The following is a 19,290-nucleotide window of genomic DNA, read 5'->3' as shown; positions in this document are numbered from 1 at the left end:
CCCCCCCCCCCACACCAGCCGCCAATGAACTGGATGTGATGGTGCACACCTGTAATCCCAGTATTCAATAGGCAGGAGCCTGAAGATGAAGAGATCAGGGTCATTCTTGACAGTGTAGTGAGTTCGAGGCCAGCCTCGGCTGTATAAGAGACTGCTTCAAAAAACAATAAAACCAGCATTTTTCCAGGCTGGCAAGCTAGTTAGGGCCGCTAAACCCAGACAGATCCCATTGCAGTGAAGTGTGGAGCATGATCAACCTAGCCAGTGCCTGGGGACCTACCACCTCTCCCCCCTTGGCCAGGAGACTTTGTCTTGTATCTCTATCCAAAGTCCTCAGGGTGCTGGTCCCTAGTAGGGTGGCAGCTGGTCCTCCGTCTCCAATGTCCAGGGGACATACTTATGTATCTTAATCGGCCCCCTGCTCCAGCCCTCTGTTCTACTGATGGAGAAACCGGGGCTCCAGGGAATAGGGTGTTCGGTTGGGAGAGAGCACGCTCCTCCCAGGGCTGAGTCACTAAACTGCTAGCACCTGAGGCTGCAGGAGGAGAGTTGGGACATAAGACCCTCGTGCACCAGACAGCCAGGGGCCACAGGACATGTGAGTTCCTGTCTAGTACAGAGAGAAACTCCAGGAGAAGCGAGGGTTGGAGGCTGGGGAGATGGCTCAGTGGTTAAGAGCCCTTGCTTTGAAAGCAAGATAGCCTGAGTTCCAATCCCCAGCAGTTGCATGTGGCCATATGCCCTGTGACGCCAGTGCAGTCGGGGGTGGGGATGTGAGGATTGATGGGGTCTTGCTGGCGGCCAGCCTAGCTCCAGGTTCAGTGGGAGAGCCCTGTCTGAATGAAATAAGGTGGAGAGTCATAGAGTAGGATGTGGACATCCTCTGTCTTCCACGTATGTGCACGCACACACACACACACACACACACACAGATGGGGCCGGCAGGACAGCTGACCCAGTGGGTAAAGGCGCTTGCCGCCACGCTTGACAACGTGACTTCAATCCTGGGACCCATGAGGTGGAAGAAGGAGAGAACCAACTCCCATAAATTGTCCTCCACCTTCCACACATGTGCTGTGACACGCGCATGTGCACACACACACACACACACAAATAAATGTAACGATAAAAGGGGAGGCTCTATACACCTGAAGGTCAGGGGCTTCTATTCATAAACCAAAGCCAGCCCAGATGGGGACAGGATGACACTGTCCACCCTGCGACTAGTCCCTCTGGAATCTGCTCTCTGACCCTGCTTTCCCGCTAGCTGAGCCCACAATCATCTGCGCAGTGATGGATCGTCACACACTGGCTGATAGCCACAGTGAGTGGAAACACCTCCAGGCTCTACCCAGAGATGGGTGGAGCCAGGCCCTGCCGTGACTGTGGAGCCCACTTCCTGGGCTGTCTGTCCTTCCAGGGAGGGCTAAGCCTTTGTCTCCCCAAGTGCTGCTCAGAATTTGGGAAGGTCAGCCAAGGTCAAGGATTTCATTTCCTCCCCCAGATCCGGCCCCAGGGGCTGTTGGGAACAGCACCTCCTTGACTGGGCCCTTTGGTCTGTGGTATACAGACTTCCTTCTGTCTCCCCTGTGTGTGAGTCCTGGACTCCCTCTCTATCTGTAACTAGGTACAGGGGGCTTGCTGACCTCCCTTGATTACATTTGTCTCTTTCTTTTCATTTTGAGATAAAATCTTGCTATATAGCCCAAACTGACCTGAAATTTTCTCTGTAGTTCAGAGTAACCTAAAATTCCAATCCTCCTGCCTCAGCTCCCCAATGCTAGGATTATGGGCATGTGCCACCACACCCTGTTACCTTGTTTTGTGGAGCCTGGGACACAGGCAGCTGCACTGGCAGGCCCATACACTGGTGGCCTGCCGATGGGGTTGGGGAAGGAGGTCAGGGAAGGACTAGCCAGTCTCCTGCTTAGGACGTAACACACTTGCCCGAATCCTGGGCTTAGGTGGGACCCTGCGAGGCCCTGTCCCCTGTGACTCTATTCCTTCTCCCTTCAAAGGCTTTCTCAGCAAGCAGGGAGGGACAAAGAGAAGCCTGAAAACTATCTGGTGGTGGTGCACACCTTTAATCCCAACACTTGGGAGGCAGAGACAGACAGATCTCTGAGATGGAGGTCAGCTTGGTCTACAGAGTGAGTTCCAGGACAGCCAGGGCTACACAGTGAAACCTTGTTTTGGGGGTCAGAGAGAGAGACCTGAAAATAGAGCGCTGGGGCTGACCTGGCGGCCTCCACACACCCATACCCAGTCTTCCACCCATGTTCACCCGTGCCATCATGCACAAAGCAGGTGCCTTGCTGGAAAAGTGCATGGCCTTGGAACAGGCCCTCGCGGGGTTAGCAATGGTTCCATTCTTCTTAGAGGCTATGGTGGTGGGTAGCCTGGTGGGTTCTTCCTGCCTCTGCCCCCAAAGAATGCCTGATGCCAGCTGGGGAGATAGACTTAAAAGCATGCACAGAACACAGTGCAAGCGGTGGCTTGTTAGAAGGGCACTCAAGGGAGACATGGTGTCAGCCTGGGCAGAGGAGGTCAGGGAACGCTTCGTGGAAGAAGAGGAACCATGATGGGAGGGTGAATAGGAGTTGGGGGCAAGATAGAGAAAGGGTCTGGCCTGGTGTATGCACCCATCTCTCCCCACCTCCTTCTGATTTTGCACACCACCCTTCTGATTTCCAAAAGTCCTGATAAGTCCTGCAGCAGGCATTGCTCATTCTGAGGTGCCATCTTTGTCTTATGTATAGGTGTGAAGCCCAGCACAGGGTCAGGAAACCCTGGGTGGGTCCTGTACTTGACGACAGTCGCTGTGCCCGAGGCTGCCCTAAGGAGGGAAGGGATTCCCTCGTGCCTCTGGCCCTGAGGTCCCAAGGATGCCATTGAAAAGTCAAACAGCTATTTTTGCCTAGCATTTAATTATACAGCTTAGGTGACAGAGGAGATCTGAGCCAGGGTTCCCACGGGCTGTGGGGGAAGGGTGGGTCCAGAGCCATGGGGATCCTGGGAGGACAGGTAAGAGCTTAAGTCTCTACATCAGTGCTTCAGAAGAATGGTGCCCCTCAACAATTCACACTAAACTGGCCTCTCCCGCAGGGGTTGCCAGGGAGGCCAGAGTTTCCAGACTTAATCTCCTTGATTTTTTTTTCTATTGTTGTTTCCCCACTAACTTAAGGACAAAGTTACCAAAGTAAACTGAATGGAAAGGCTGGGGTGTGGCTCAGTGGTAGAGCCCCTGCCTAGAATCCCCCAGTGAGGGGCTGGGGTGTGGTCAGTGGTAGAGCCCCTGCCTAGAATCCCCCAGGAGGAGCTTGGGATGTAGCTCAGAGGTAGAGTCATTGAATAATATGTGGGAAGGGGGCACTGGGTATAATCTAAGAAAGTGGATGAGGGAGGCAGAGCAGGCTGGGTTTGTGCTCCCAGGAACACACGGTTTAGCACAACCGTGGACAGGAAGCAAGTCCCCCAGATGACTACCTGACTTGCACTCTGCAGTTTACCCATCCTAAGTGGTAAAAGATGGAGTTGCCTAGCAACAAAGTAGAAGAAGCTGGAATGAAGAGACAGGTGGGATTTCTAGGGGGGGGGGGGGGGGGGGGGAGTTGGGGAGGGAACAGGGGGGGGGCTACGGGGGGGGGGGGGGGGGTGTCCTAAGGAGGCTGCTCTTTCAATGCCAATAATAAAAATGGTCGTCTTTAAGCCATATAGGAAGATGACCCCCAGAGTCCCAGGATCACAGGGGAGGGAGGGTGGGAAGGAGGGCTGAGTTTGGCTCACAGTTTCAGAGGTTAAAGGCTGTGGTCGCTGGCTCCTTAGTTCCTCCACTCAGGTAGAACGTGGTGGAAGAAGGGACAGAATAAACAGCTCAGGGCATGGTGGCCAAGATGAAGGGAGAGACCGTGGTTAAGGCAGAGTCTTAGGGGCTGCAGAGATGGCTCAAAGGTAAAGAACACTTGTTGCTCTTGCAGAGAATGAGTTAGGTGCCCAGCACCCACACAGCAGCTCCCACCTGCCTGTAACTCCAACACCAGGAAGTCCACAGTTTCTTCTCCAGGGCTCAGGGGACCTTGGAGGCTACTGAAGAGCATGGGGTCACCCAAAACTCGGCTGGCACCATTTGGAAGAGTTTGTCCCCTCAGCCTCCTTGACCAGCCCTGGGAATGAATGGCCCCGGGGAACCCCAGGAATGCTATTTAAGACCCACACACACACACACACACACAACTGACTCCTATCTCCCACCTATAGCATGTACACTGTTCAATCAGTGTCCTGCACCTCTAGCTTCAGTGGCTGGGAGCATGCCCGAATAGAGCCTCTGCATGCAGGACATTCCCCAGGGAGAGCTGTGTAGGGACCCAAGAAGATCAGAAAGTCAAGGTCATCCTCTGCTATGTTTGGAGTGTGGGGATAGCCTGTGCTAAGTGAGACACCATCTCTGAAGGAAGGGAGGCAGGGAGGAGAAAACAAAAAGCAAATACTTACCTACGTTTCCCCCCTCAGCCCAAGGCTGCCATGGGACCAAAGCCATGAATGGTGCCACCCCCGGCTCGGCCGCCGCCCCCGCCCCAGTCCCGGACTGGCGGCAGTTCTGCGAGCTACACGCACAGGTGGCTGCTGTGGACTTCGCTCACAAGTTCTGCCGCTTCCTTCGTGACAACCCGACCTACGACACGCCTGACGCAGGGACCTCCTTCTCCCGCCACTTTGCAGCCAATTTCTTGGCAGTCTTCAGCGAGGAAGTGCGCCGTGTGCTGGGGACAGCAGCGGATACCATGGAGCCCGAGCCTGCCGTGACCTCCGTGACATCAGCACTCAAGGCTGCAGCCTATGGCCACTCCCGCAGCTCCGAGGACGTGTCTGCCCACGCCGCCACCAAGGCTCGTGTCCGCAAAGGCTTCTCACTGCGTAATATGAGCCTGTGCGTGGTGGATGGAGTGCGCGACCTGTGGCACCGGCGAGCGTCCCCGGAGCCCGATGCTGGGGCCACCCCCAAGGCCGCCGAGCCTGCATCTGAGCCTCGGGACAAATGGACACGACGCCTGAGGCTGGCACGGACCCTGGCGGCCAAGGTGGAGTTAGTGGACATTCAGCGCGAGGGCGCTCTGCGCTTCATGGTGGCAGATGATGCAGCCTCGGGCCCTGGGGGCACCGCACAATGGCAGAAGTGTCGCCTGCTTCTGAGAAGGGCTGTGGCTGGGGAGCGCTTCCGCCTGGAGTTCTTCGTGCCACCCAAGGTTCGTATCTTGGCGCATGTCGCCGTCACTCTCCCCATCACTCACGGGGACCCGGTCACCTGTACGGCCTAAGGGATCCGCAGGCCCGTGATAGGTGGGTGCCTGGGACTGGTTTGGGCATTGTATGACCTGACCTGATTGTCACGGCTTTAGTACAGGGGGCACCTCCCAGAGAAGAGTTGTAGCATTCGAAGGCAGGGAGTAACAAGGTACAGTCAGACATGTCCCCAGAGGCCTGTGTCCTGCTCCGTGGCAATCAGACATCTGGCCCTGCCAGGCGCCAGTTGAGCCGGGCCCAGTGGCCCCTTCCTTCTCTTCAGGAGGAAAAGACTCTTTGCCTGCTGCTGCTACTGTTTTGCATGCTCCCTTTGAGCCCTCTGGCCCCCGGCCCCAGCGGCTATCAGAGCCCTCCTGTGGTAGGGGATGGTAAACTTGGGGTCTGCTTCAGGGAGGCAAATGTAACTTGCCTGAAAAGTAGAGGTGCTGGGGGTGCAGTTCAGTAGGTAGCCCAGAGTTCCGGCAGCCCCCATAATCCCTGAGTGGTGTGCACTCGGAAACAGGAGGATCCAGAAGTTCCAGGTTATCCCTCAGCTACATAGGAAGTTGGAAGCTAGCCTGGGCTGCTTGAGACTGTCTGGAGAGAAGAAAGCAGAGTAGACCCTTCGAGGAGGGGTCTGGCCTGCCTGCGGTCACATAGACAGGGGTCGCAGAAGAAATTATACATCACCACTCAGATGGTCACAAGAATTAAAGGAGTGGGGTAGAGTCCCTTGAGTACTAGCAAGGCAGCTGCTAACACCCCAAGACCTGTCCACTGCAGGGCTCAGTCTCCCCAGGGCTCTCCTAGATAGCTTGACTCCGTGTCCTGGAGGTTTGTCCCCCAAGGCTCCCCTCAAGGGGCCAGAGTGAGAGCTGCCCACAGATAGATGCTCCAGAACACACTGGTAAGGAGCTCTCACCCCAAGTCCCAGCACCCCCATATTTCCCAAGGGAGGTTTTACCCACCCCCTCAACTTTCAGCCCCTGAGAAAAATGCCACTAAACTCAAGTCTACAGACAGAGAGACCAAAGCCTGGTGAGGGGTGGCTTGCCCAGGGTCACCCAAAGGGCAGGGGCAGAGGCCCAAGGTTTCACTGTCTTCAGCTTTGAGTGGCAGCCCCAGCTGCTGCTCTCCAAATAGCTGTGCCTGCTGCCCCGGGGGAGAGGACACGGCAGCTGTGGCCCTCCCCATCTTTCCAGTGATCTCCACAGAGCCCTCCAGTCTTACTGCTGGCAGAAGGCAGTTCCCGAGGGATCACTGAGCCCTTCCTTCCGCAGTTCAATGAAGACAACAGGTTCCTTGCCCCTGATCTTGCTTCAGGCTCTCAGCATATCAGCGCACAGTAGAACACTTAGGAGTGGTTCGTGGAAGTGTGGATCATTCTAGAGTGTACTGGTCTATCTTCTGTCTCTGTAACAAAATACCAGAGGCTATATAGTATATTTAAAAAAGAGAGAAAGAAAAAGGAAGGAAGGAAGGAAGGAAGGAAGGAAGGAAGGAAGGAAGGAAGGAAGGAAGGAAAGAAATTAATTGGGCACGGCAGCATGCCTATAACCCCAGCACTGGGGAATAAAGGCAGGAGGATCAGGAGTTCGATGTCATCCTTGGCTACATAGCAAGTTCAAGTCTGAGCTCCATGATACCATATCTCAAAAATGGGGGGGGGGGAGCAGATCAGTTTAGCTGGGTTTTAGAAACTGCACATCCAAGGTCAGGAAGCCCTGTCTGTTCTACCTCTGCGAAGGTCTTCTCAGCCTCTCCTGGCAGGGCAGACAGAGGAGGAGGAAGTAGCCATGTATAGAGAAGGTCAGGTATAGAGGGACCTCACCTTCTAACAACCCATTCTGGTCAGATAACTAACCAGGCTCCCTGAGAACTGCATCAATCTCCTCCTGACATAGCAGCTCCAGTGACTAGGGCCTGCCTCTTAGAGGGTCGAGCAACTTATAAACATTTTAAAACATTTATTTATTGAGCAGGGGGAATACACATGTGGAGGTCAGCAGACAACCTATGGGAACCAGTTCCTTCCTTCTACCCTGTGGGTCTCGGGATCAGCTCAGGAGGCAGAGGCCGGTGGATCTCTGTGAGTTCAAGGCCAGCCTGGAGGAGTAAAGAAACCCTGTCTTAGGAAACAAACAAACAAAAACCCAACACATGCAGGCCAGCAGGCTTGGTTGCAGACCCCTTTCCACACTGAGCCGTCTCACTGCCCTTTCGATGTTACTTGTGTTTTTGTTTTGAGAAGGTCTCAGGGAGATCAGGCTTCTGGTTCTGCCTTTCGTTTCCCCTCCGCTGGGATTATAGGCATTTATCACCACGCCCAGGTTATGTGGGGCTGGGGATCGAACCCAGGACTTCCTGAATGCTGGGTGAGCACTCCACCGACTGAGCCACATCACGCTCATATGTTTTTCTCTCTCTCTTCCCACCCCATCTTGTGTTATGACCATACTGGGAACCAAACCCCCAGTCCATGAGCCCTGGGGGAGCAAGCCATATCTAACCCATCGTACTCAGGAAGGCTCAGAATAGGTTTCCCTGCTGTGTCTGGTCCTCAGAGTCTGCCCCAGGGTGAAAGGGTGCCCAAAGCACTTGTCCTGACACCTGCACTGCCTGTCACCCACCTACCTACCAACCCAGATCTCCCTGGTCCCTTGGCTTAGGGGTTAAGAGCACTGACTGCTCTTCTAGAAGATCCGGGTTTAATTGCCAGCTGCCACAGAGCAGCTCCCAAGTGCCTATAGCCCTAAGATCTGACACGCTCATATAGACATTCATGCAGGCAAAATACTAATGCAAATAAAATTTAAAAATAAAGTAATTTTAAAAAACAATAAACAGAAAAAATAGGGAGAAACAAGTCAAGCTGGAGGCATGGCTCAGTCACTAAGCACTTGCCTAGGGTCCCCCAGCAAAGAGCAGGGAAGGAACTCCTGTAGAGCCCTTGCCTAGTAAGCATGAGGCCCTGGGCTCTACCCCAGCACTGCGGGTGGGTGTGGGGCAACTACGTCAGGACAGATGGCCTCGGACATCAGGCTGAGGGAAGGGACCTCCAGCCAGTGGGAGCTCGACGGGAGGCGTCATTATAAACCTTTCTGCTCTCTCTGCCCCAGATGCCAACCCCAGCCACAGGCTGGTGTCATGATGTGGTCAGCTAAGCCCATCAGTCACTGCTATAAGCCCAGCCCAAGGCCTGCTGGACAGTGTCCAGAGTGGCCAGGAGTTCAACTCTGATATGAGGCCCTTCCCTTTCCACCTCAGAAAGTCCCTGTCCCGGAGCCCAGCCCTGCCGGGAATGTCGGCCTCCGGCCAGTCCAGGGAGGTTCGGGGTGTAGCCAGGAGCTGTGGACCAGAGCATAAAAGTGCCTGCTTAGAGCGACCCTCCTGAGGAGTCCTGCTAACTGCCCTGGTTTAACCCTGTGATGGCAGCATGGGGGTGCTGGCTCCCCTCTCCCACAGGCCTGGAGACAGGCCACACCCAGCTCCAGAACATCTCATCCAAAGCAGGAAGCTGCCTTATTTTGGGAGCCATGCCTACCACACCCCCAGTCCCTCATTGGGAGTTCTAGGCAGGTGCTCTACCACTGAGCCCTACTCCCAGCTCCTCACTTGGGGATCATTTGATTCAGTATCTCACATAGACCAAGCTGGCTCGGACTCACTGTGTAGGTTTCTGTGCTAAGATCTACATAGTGAATGCCAGGCTAGTCAGATCCAAGTCGTGAGACTCTGTCTCAAAAAGAAAAATAATTTTGATTGCCAAATACGGTGTTCCACTTGTACAACCCCAAAGCCCAGGAAACTCAGGAAGGATTGACCAAGCTCAAGCCAACCTGGGCTACATGGTGGGTTCTAGGTCAGTCTGTGCTGTGGATTGAGACCCTATTTCCAAAAACCAAGGGTGAGGGGTGTGGCTCAGTGGTAGAGCCCCTGCCTAGAATCCCCCAGTGAGGGGCTGGGGTGTGGCTCAGTGGTAGAGCCCCTGCCTAGAATCCCCCAGTGAGGGGCTCAAGGGAATGAGGGAGGTGAGAAGAGGGGGGAATCACATGAAGTAGGTGCACTGGGTGCAGCATGGGCCAGGGAGCACTCACAGCTCACAGGGTTGGGGTTCAGGAGTTGGGGACTCAGCCTCTAACTTGCTGTGACCATAGGAGGAGGGCTCCCTAACTTGCTGTGACCATAGGAGGAGGGCTCCCACTGTCTCTCTCAATGTCCCCATCTCTAAAATGGGGTTAGTAATGCACCCACACAAGTTGGCAGTCTTGGGGACCGTGACCCACGTATGCTGCAAAGTGGGCTGGGAAGTGCGGAGAGGGTCTCCTAAGGCCTGCGAGGCTCCTCCCACTGCTCTTCCGCTGGCCTTCCAGGCTTCCAGACCCAAGGTCAGCATCCCCCTGTCGGCCATCATCGAGGTCCGGACCACCATGCCCCTGGAAATGCCTGAGAAGGACAACACCTTCGTGCTCAAGGTAAGAGCCCACTGCAGCCCCCAGGTCTGTGGCTGCCTGGACCACAGCCCTAGTGGGCAACACAGCGTTAGCTCATTACAGGGGGACCAGTTAGACCATCAAAGGGGGCAACAATGAGGGGGTGCCCATGGACCCCCACAACAGGTGTCCATCACCTAGGTAGGAGGCTCGAGTCTGGGTCTGAGTGCTAGTGTCCATCCCGATATGGTTGGCCACCTGGATTTCCTTCCAGTTCTAAATTACATTTATTATTATTATTATCATCATCATCATCATCACCAGCTTTCTGAGACAGGATTTTCCTGACTGTCCTGACTAGTAGCTCTGTAGACCAGGCTGGCTTTGAACTCACAGAGATCTACCTGCCTCTGCCTCCCAAGTGCTGGGATTAAAGGCTTGCGCCACCACTGGGCCACATTTATTTGCCTGCCTGTGTGCCTGCGTGTGAATGCCATAGGAGGTCATGAAGGTCAGAGGACAACTTTCAGGGGTCAAGTACAAGAACTGTCCCCTTCTGCCAGTGGACTCCTCCCGTGGGAATCAAACCCAGCTTGTCAAGCCTGGCGACAGGCACCTTCACCCACCGAACCATCTCACCAGCCCAGCCCTGTTCGCCATTCCTTCCTGGGTCTGAGTAAATGTCATTGAGTTTCCTTCCTCTCCCCCGCCTCTGGAGCCAGACACACCCACCTCAGGGCTACCGGTGACCAGCTTGTTGAAGTTATGCAAATGTCCACAGGCAGAAGGAAGTGGAGTGTGGGAACCAGCCCTAGTCCCTGCAGAGAGCACACAGACAGGAGGGTGGGTGGGAGGCACCCCAGTGGGTCTGGGAGCCGCCTGCTCTTTCTCCCGGCCTGCAGCACTGGAATGGCCTGCGGGAGCTGCTGAGGACATGGGTCCAGGCTGCTAGAGCTGTGGTCAGGGCTTCCTGGAAGGAGTTAGACTATTAAACGAAGTCCCTCCGGGAGGCCGGTTCCTTCCCTTGAAGCTGCGCAGAGCGCCCACCCTCTCTGGCAAGCTCCCATTGAGCTTGTGTTTATACCAGCCATGGATTCTTTTATTCATTGGGTAGATGTGTGCTAACTCCATGTCCTGAGTTGTCCCCTCAAGACTGGTCACTGGGGACACAGCCGCTGTCCATCTGGTACTCTCAGCTGCTGGGTGGTCCTCGGGCACCCCTGAGGCAGGAGGACTCCTCTGCCAGCCCCATTGTGGGCCATCTCCCCACTGAATGAGGAAGGCTGTCAGGATCTTACCCAATACTACGTTACAACAGTAAGAGGACAGGGGACCAAGAACAGGAAGACCTGGTGGCCCCGGGCCCAGGTCTCAGCAGCTGCTGGCTGCTGTGGGACTTCTGAGCAAGTTTCTCCCTCCCTGAACACAAGGCTTCTTGTCTATAGAATAAGTATTACACTTAGCCTCCATCCCAGGGCTGTCGGGAACTCAACGGACAAGGCACAAAGAGCATCGGCCGCCACAGCAATAGTGCCACAGTCGCTAGGCCTGGGAGCACCCCGACTCTGTGCCAAGGCCCCTGGCCCTCCCACACGACTTGAACCCTATCTGGGATACCAGGACATAGGTTGAGCATGCTGGGTCTCCCACACTCAGGGCCTCCAGAGCCTGGCATCTCCTCCCCTGACTTGGGTGATTCCCCCCCACACTGTCCTTCTTTCTGTTCATATCCACGGGACCTAACATAGGGGCGAGCAAAGGCTCGCTGGTCCTGGGGCACCGAGCCCCCCCCTGCAATGGAGGAAGCTTTACCAGGGCTGCTGTCATCCAGGTGGAGAACGGAGCAGAGTACATTCTTGAGACCATAGACTCCCTGCAGAAGCACTCATGGGTGGCGGACATCCAGGGCTGCGTGGATCCGGGGTGAGTATTCCAGCCCTGAGGATGGGGGGTGGAGCTGGGGGTGTGCCTCGTCCCCTCCTTCCAAGTGACCCAGCTACTAGACGGGGTAAGTACTAACGTAGAGCCAGCATTAGCTATTCCCAAAATGGGCGGGAGGATCAAGAGCCTAGGGGCATCTTCAGCTACATAGCTCGCTCAAGGCTAGCTTGGGCTACATGAACCCCTATCTCAAAAACAAAACAACAAAAAAAAAAAAGGCAAAACAATCCCCCTAAAAAAATAACAACAAACTGACTAGGCCAGAGCCAGACAGATGGAGGGTGTCAAGGCCTCCGTGGCATCTAACCCAGGGCCTTGTGTATGCTACACGTGTATTCTACGACACCTCTCATCACAAGTAGGACTTGGAGGCTGGATAGATGGCCTGGCAGTACTGCCTTTCCAGGGCATGAGTTCAATCCCTGGCACGCACGTCAGGCAGTTCATAATCACCTGTGACTCGAGTTCCAGGGGACCAGATGCCACATGTGCCTATCCACTCGCGGGCATGCACACACACACGCTCACACACATTATTGTTATAGAAAACAGTTGGATTTTGATGAGAGATCTGGTAGGCTGAGGGCACTATGGAGCCATGGTTGGTGACATGGGGGGCACTTCCGGTCAGTTATGTGCAGGAAGAGGATGGCTCCACTGTTCAGAAGAGATGCCCAGGGCGAGGATGCAGCGCGGTGCCACCGGCTGAGCACTTGGCAGCTGTTTCTCTGGCTAATAGGATGGGGGGTGCTTTCTAATTAACAGATTCATTTCAATAAAGCTCAGTTAGAGTCCCGAGTGCCTCGCAGCCCTCAGCCCCAAAGTGCTTGCCAATCACCCTCCTATTACTCTGATGGCCATCTGCCCCAGAGACTTCCCCATGGGGTCAGACCTTTATTAGAGCTGGGATGGCCTCAAAGGGGCTGCCCAGGCCCCACTGATCACACTGTCCCCCACTGGAAGGTATCCAGGGGACCCCAGGAATGAGCCACAACTTCAGGGAACACTATGTTCCTGGTGGCCTCAGGGATGGGTCACTCACCCAGAGGGTGAGGGAGTGGGAAGGACTTGGTGTTCTGTGAGCAGTCCAGGGTCCCAGCCCAGGCCCTGTGGCAAGATGTGCTGTGCTTTCTCAGGGACAGTGAGGAGGACACGGGGCTCTCCTGTGCTCGGGGAGGCTGTCTGGCCAGCCGGGTGACTTCCTGCAGCTGTGAGTTCCTGGCAGAAGGTAGGTGGGGCGGAGCTGGCTGGAGTCAGGGGGACAGTGTGGGAGGGTGGAGGGCAGATAAGAGACGTGCGTGCATCTGCCCCTATTTCCCCTGCAGCGGACACGTCCCGGCCCCCAGAGACCACGACAGCGGTGGGTGCCGTGGTGACAGCCCCACACAGCAGAGCTCGCGACACCGTGGGAGAGTCCCTGGCCCATGTCCCTCTGGAGACTTTCCTTCAAACCCTGGAGTCTTCGGGTGGCGCTGTCAGTGATAACACCAATACAGGTGCGGTGCCACTGGGGTCCCCGCCCCCTCTACAGGGACCCACGTGGATCTCACCAGCTGTGTCTACAGTGCTTCTGGCTTTTGCAAGCCAGTATGGGCACCTGGCTTTTCCCTCAGCCGTGGGGGTGGTGGCACACACCTGTCATCCCAGCACTCAGGAGGCTGAAGCAAGGAGAGCCACATAGGTTCGGGGCTAGCCTAGGCTACATAGTGGGACCTAGCAAAAAAGAAGAAAGAGAAAGACAGACAGGAAAGGGAGGGAGCTAAGTTGTTCATATAGAGAGACACAAAAGGTAAGTTTGGTGGCATAGCCTGTACCCAGCAGTTTGGCTGTAGAGGCCAGAGCTAAATGTCTGGTTCATTAGTTCACTGGTTAATAGTGGTTGCTGCTCTTTCAGAGAATTCGTGTTGTGGAATATTAATTTAACTACGTAAAGGTGTGTTACATCTGTTCATGGTGCATTTGTTTAACTATGTAAAGATGTGTTGCTGTTTCACCTTGCCTGCCTAAGGCACCTGATTGGTCTAATAAAAAGCTGAACAGCCAGTAGCTACACAGAGGAGGGATAGGCAGGGCTGGTGGGCAGAGAGAATAAATAGGAGGAGGAATCTAGGCTGGAGAGAAAGGGAGAAGAGAATGAGGGAGACCTGGGGCCAGGCAGCCAGGCAGATATGGAGGTAGACATACAGAAGGAAAGAAAGGTAAAAAGCTCCAAGACAAAACATAAGTGTAGGAAAACAGGTTAATATAAGTTATAAGAACTGGCAAGGAACGAGCATAAGCTAAGGCTGAGCGTTCATAACTAATAATAAGTCTCCGTGTAGTGATTTGGGAGCTGGTTGGTGGTGGCCCAAGAGAAAGCTTGGTTCCCAGCACCATGTAGGGCAGCTCACACCTGCCTGTGATCCAGCTCCAGGGGATCTGACGCCCTCTTCTGGCCTCTCCCGGCACCCACATGCACACACCGACACCTATACACGTAAACAGAAGGACATAATGGAACCAGGGTGGAGAGAAGGCTTGGCTTCTTCTCAGGTTTGTTGCTGACTTGCAAATGCTCCCTCCCTGTGCCTCAGTTTACCTGAAGACTAACTAGATGTAGTCAGCTCTTTGTGTAGTTCTGATATTCAAATGGCAGTTTACCCAAAAAAAGAAGATATGGCTCCCCATCTCTCGTTGACTTATTTGTCTTCCTTCTGCCCCAGGGGATGAAGGAGCTGAGCTGGACACTGAAGCCGAGACCGAGCTGGAACTCTCCGACTACCCCTGGTTCCACGGAACACTGTCCCGAGTGAAGGCCGCTCAGCTGGTGCTGGCCGGTGGGCCCCGGAGCCACGGCCTCTTTGTGATTCGCCAAAGTGAGACTCGGCCTGGGGAATGTGTGCTGACCTTCAACTTCCAGGGAAAGGCCAAGGCAAGTGTGTTGGGGGTGGGGGTGATGGGGAGAGCAGCCTGTTCTGGAGAAGGTGGACTGAGGTGGCCCAGGTCCTAAGGCTCATCATTTGCTGGTGACCAACCCCACTCAAAAAGCAAGTCTCTCTGAGAGGTTAGCTTTGCAGCCAGATGTGCATGCCTATCGTCCCAGCACTTCAGAAGCTGAGGCAGGAGGATTGCTGGGAGTGAGAAACCAGCTTGGGCTACATAGCAAGTCTCTTTCTCAAAAATCTCCCATGAGCCACTGCACCTACCCTTGGTATCTTACTTTGTTCTGCGGCATCATTTTCTCCCAATCCTGACGCTTCCAACCTATGTAAAACATCTGTACCAGCAGCAAATTCCACATCTGGGGCCTGGTGGTGCACACCTGGAATCCCAGCACCAGGTGGTAGAGACAGGATATCAGGAGTTTAAGGTCATCCTTGGCTACATATTGAATTCAAGGCCAGCCTGTGCTACATGAGTTTCTTTCTCAATAAATAAATGAATATATAGAAAGATAGATAGATAGATAGATAGATAGATGATTGATAGATAGATAGATAGATAGATAGATAGATAGATAGATAGATAGATGCTATTTTAAAAACTAGTGAAAAAGAGAAAGAGGACAAAAGTCAAGCGGTTTGGGGCCTGACCATGTGGTGGGAGTGGGTAGGAGTCACTGTGCCCCCCACACCAATCAGACCCAGCCTTAGATCCGCCCAGGGTACCACTTCCAAGCAGCCCCCATAGCATCCCAGGTTCCCTGCCCCTGGCCTGCAGCTAAGGTCATGGCCACCTTCACTTCTAACTCCAGCAGTCCAGCAGCCCTCACGCTACTCTCGGCAGTGCTGGCCAGCTGTGTATGTGTGGAGGAGGCGGAGTCTCCCTAGGGACACTAGCTTGTCAGTTCCTGTGACAACGAGGCTGGTAATTGACATCTTGGCCGGCACTACTAAACCTTGATCTCACTCCTGCGTGCCCAGTGTTGGACAAGATGGTGCCCTGTCCACCGAGGCCCATGGAGGGAGAGGCAGGGCAGGCATGAGATGACCTTTAACCTGGACTCTTCTAGCCGGGCTGCTATTGTCACAGAGTGGGCAAAGAAGGGCTGACACCAGAGACCTGTGGCCCAGAGACAAGTCTGTGACTCCTGACACTGAGCCGCCTGCCTCAGGGAAACTCAGGAGACCTTGAGAGGAGCCAGTCATTGCTAAGAGGCGCGTGCTACCGTCCATACCTCTGGGTCACCTGAGGTGCCCAAGACAAACAAATGTTCAAAAAGACAGATGGATTCCGGTGCAAGGAAAGACGTCTGCACCCCCAGCCCCCGCCTAGTTCTGTTGTGCCATTTCCTATACCTACCATGAGAATGACCTGCCCCAAACAGGACTCAGTGTGAGCGCCCCCAGCATGGCACAGTACCATATGGTCCCAATGGGACCAATGCGTAGTCTTCCAACAACCCCCAACGTGCCAAACAGGTAGCTAGCCCGGGACCCCCCGCTGACCATCCCATCTGCACCCTCAGCATCTTCGTCTATCTCTGAATGGTCACGGCCAGTGCCACGTCCAGCATCTGTGGTTCCAGTCTGTGTTTGATATGCTTCGACACTTCCACACCCACCCCATCCCCCTGGAGTCGGGGGGATCCGCTGATATCACCCTCAGAAGCTATGTGCGCGCCCAGGGCCCGCCTCCTGGTAAGATGCCACCGCCCAGAGCCTGATAGATGGCCCGGTTGATAGACGGTTTGCCTAGTATGCTCGAGGCCTGGGTTTGATCCCCAGCACCTCATAAACTAGGTCCAGTTACTCCTGTAATCCCAGCCTCTGAAGGCGAAGGCAGGAGGATCGGGAGTTCAAGGCCATCCTATGCAACACAGTGACTTAAAGGCCATAGGATATGTTAGACCCAGACTTGAAACCCTTCACCTGGACACCCAAAGACAGCTGGGGTGGGTTCTGGAAGTCCTGCAAGGTTAGAGTTCGGCACCCATCTTTTGAGGGTTGCACTGGTGGGGTGCCCAGTCTACGCTGGAAATGCCTGTGTGTTTGCATACTGTCTCCAGACTCCCGAATGGTTTAGACTACGTCATCCCTCCCTGGGGTCTGACACTGGCTGGCTTTAGAGGATGAAGTTCAGGTGCCCAGGTCGGGATGCTGACTAACACGGCTTCTCATTGCAGACCCAGGACCAGCGCCTAGCGCTGCGGCCCCGGTCCCTGCCTGCTGGGCCGAGCCAGCTAGCCAACACTACTTCTCTAGCCTGGCCTCGGCCGCCTGCCCTCCCACCTCACCTTCCAATGGCGCTGGAGCATCGTCGTCATCTGGCTCGTCATCCTCGGCCACGTCCATGCCTCCGCGCCTGGTCGAGGGGCCACTCAGTGCACGCAGCCGCAGCAACAGCGCAGAACACCTGCTGGAGGCTGCGTCCGGAGCCACAGAGGAGCCCACGGAGGCCACACTGGGCCGTGCTCGCGCAGTGGAGAACCAATACTCCTTTTACTAGCTGCCACGCCTATTACCTGTGGTGCCACGCACATCACAGCAGGCCAAGAACACCTGGGATCTGTCCCGCCCATCAGCAGCCTGGTCAGCCCATGATGGTCAGCAACACCTAACAATGGCTGGGGACGGCTATCCATGGTCTATCAAGCCCAGGACAGCTGGCCAGCTAGCCACATCTGGCGTCTTCAGCCCCCAAGGGCTCACTAAAACCATCTATGGCAGGCCAAGGGCTAACTAAGCATGGTCGAGCAAACCCATGAATTCAAGCCCCTCCCACTGGTGGTTGGCCACGCCCACCACTGCTATCTACCGCTATGAGGGGGACCAAATCCAGGGCAGGCAACTCACTGACAACTAACCGCATTTGACAGTGGCAGCGATTGACAGCCGGCCTTGCCCACGAAGGCTACCCACTGGTTCCTAACAGCCTCAGGCCCAGTCCACCTGTGTTGGACCGCTTGCACCAACAGCCTGACTGGTCAGAGATGGTCAGCCGTTCCCATCCAGCCAGGACTGCCAGTGGTCCGCCTGGACAAGCCTGCCACGCCCACCAGCCCCAGCCCAGTGCTGGGGGGAAAGTCAAACTCTTCAGTGAAGACGAGCGTTATTAAAGAGCCTGTTTTAGGGACTACACCCTGCTCTCCTGTTGTCTTTTTGCTGGGCTGTCCTCATGGGGAAGGAAGTGGTCTCCGGAGGTCTGGAATTGCTACCTTGCCACGGGCTTACCCAGGCAGAGCTTAGCAGAGGCAGCTGGAACAATGAGCAGGGCTCAGGGAGTCAGCAGGGGTGCAGGGAGTCAGCCAGGGAGCAGGGCACGCACTCGGGAGGGGTCTTAAGTGGAGAGAAAGAGATAATTTGAAGAATGAAACCAGATATGGAGATGCCGCTCAGGGGGTAGAGCACTTGCCTAGCATGCGGGATTTCAGGGTTCCATCCCCAGCACCCCATGTGGTAGTGCATGCCTGGAACTCCAGCACTTCCAAGGTAGGTAGAAGTAGGAGGATCAGAAGTTCAAGGCCATCCTCAGCCAAAGAGCAAATCTGAGGCCACCCAGAGCTACATGAGGCCCTGTCTCAAAAATGAAGGGCAGGGAGAGGAGAGGAGGCACCCACAGTTGTGGTTATAGATGATTTGAGTGCCAATGAATAGCGATTGAATAGCAATTGAGTGGCTAGAAGTCAGGTCCTGCTTAGGACAGTAAGGATGTCACTGGACAGGTCAAGAAAGGCCTTCCAGGGTGGACTGGGTGCTGGGGTAGGAATTTCCCACCCTAGCTTGTTGGGGGGATTGAGCAAGAGGAGGCACTGGGTGCCCCAGCTCTGATGCAGATGATTGAGAAATGGCTTAGCGTGACCTCACAGGCAGAGCCACAGCTGACACCCCCAGCTTGCTCACATAGTCCCCTCAGAGGAAGACCCTTGTCCTACAGAGCCGAGGCTTCTTCCCCAGTCAGACCCACAGCCTTGCAGGGCCCAAGCCAGCCATGTCCATCACATATCTCAAATGGCAAAAGACTCCAGAGTGGCAGCTGAGGCGCCCGCAGTTGCTTCCCCATAAGGGGTGTGTGAGTACCCTGGGGTGGTTCCAAGGGCTTTGCTGGTGCAGCTGCCAGGAAATGACAGAGCATACTGCTAAGCCCAGGCAAGGAAGGCAACCACAACGCTGAGTCAGCTTTCAGTGCCACCATTTGGCTGTGGCTGAAGCCCCATGGCGCTAAGGCAACTGCAAGGCTCCATCTTGCCTTGAGAGAAGACGGGGTCTAGAGCAAATGTATGGAGAACTGTCATCTTTCTAGAATTGAGACCTGAAATATAAGAGTGAGAGAGGGTGTCTACCTTAAATACAGCAGTAAAAGACTAGGGCTATAGCTCAGTGGGAGAGCACCTGCCTAGAATCCCCTAGTGAGGAGCTGGGTGTGGCTCAGTGGTAGAGCCCCTGCCTAGAATCCCCCAGTGAGGGGCTGGGGTGTGGTTCAGTAGCACACTACCATGTACCCCAGCCCTGCAAAAAAGGCGAGGCTGAGGAAGGCACAAGTCTTTCTTATGACCTTCTTTTTCTCCAAGATTTATTTTTATTTAAGTGTATGTGAAGGGGGTGGGGGCATGTTCATATACCCAGGACTGGAAGATGGCATCAGATCCCCTGTGCTGAAAACTGAACTCAGATCCTCCTCAAGAACTGGAAGGCCTCAGCATCTCTGCAGCCCC

General features: G+C 54.9%; 1 protein-coding gene across 8 annotated transcripts in view; it reads left to right on the top strand.

Moving 5' to 3' along the window:
- The window catches only part of Sh2b2 (SH2B adaptor protein 2), a 40,549-nt gene extending 22,839 nt beyond the window's left edge, over positions 1-17,710 (top strand). For 3 of the 8 annotated variants that reach the window (XM_050127912.1, XM_050127906.1, XM_050127910.1), the window contains 8 exons: positions 4,513-5,246; positions 9,657-9,758; positions 11,548-11,639; positions 12,794-12,885; positions 12,983-13,153; positions 14,360-14,568; positions 16,105-16,276; positions 16,762-17,710. In XM_050127912.1, coding sequence (XP_049983869.1) covers positions 4,539-5,246; positions 9,657-9,758; positions 11,548-11,639; positions 12,794-12,885; positions 12,983-13,153; positions 14,360-14,568; positions 16,105-16,276; positions 16,762-17,084 — 1,869 coding nt within the window. In that variant the 5' untranslated portion in view covers positions 4,513-4,538 and the 3' untranslated portion in view covers positions 17,085-17,710. The remainder of the gene's footprint in view (positions 1-4,512; positions 5,247-9,656; positions 9,759-11,547; positions 11,640-12,793; positions 12,886-12,982; positions 13,154-14,359; positions 14,569-16,104; positions 16,277-16,761) is intronic. The other 5 variants (XM_050127913.1, XM_050127908.1, XM_050127911.1 and 2 more) reach the window with 3 other exon arrangements.
- Positions 17,711-19,290: the final 1,580 nt, after the last annotated feature.

Source organism: Alexandromys fortis, unplaced genomic scaffold, assembly GCF_014885135.2.
Source record: "Alexandromys fortis isolate MF-2015 unplaced genomic scaffold, M_Fortis_MF-2015_v1.1 scaffold_291, whole genome shotgun sequence".
NCBI lineage: Eukaryota > Metazoa > Chordata > Mammalia > Rodentia > Cricetidae > Alexandromys > Alexandromys fortis.
This window is presented reverse-complemented; position numbering and strand designations above follow the sequence as displayed.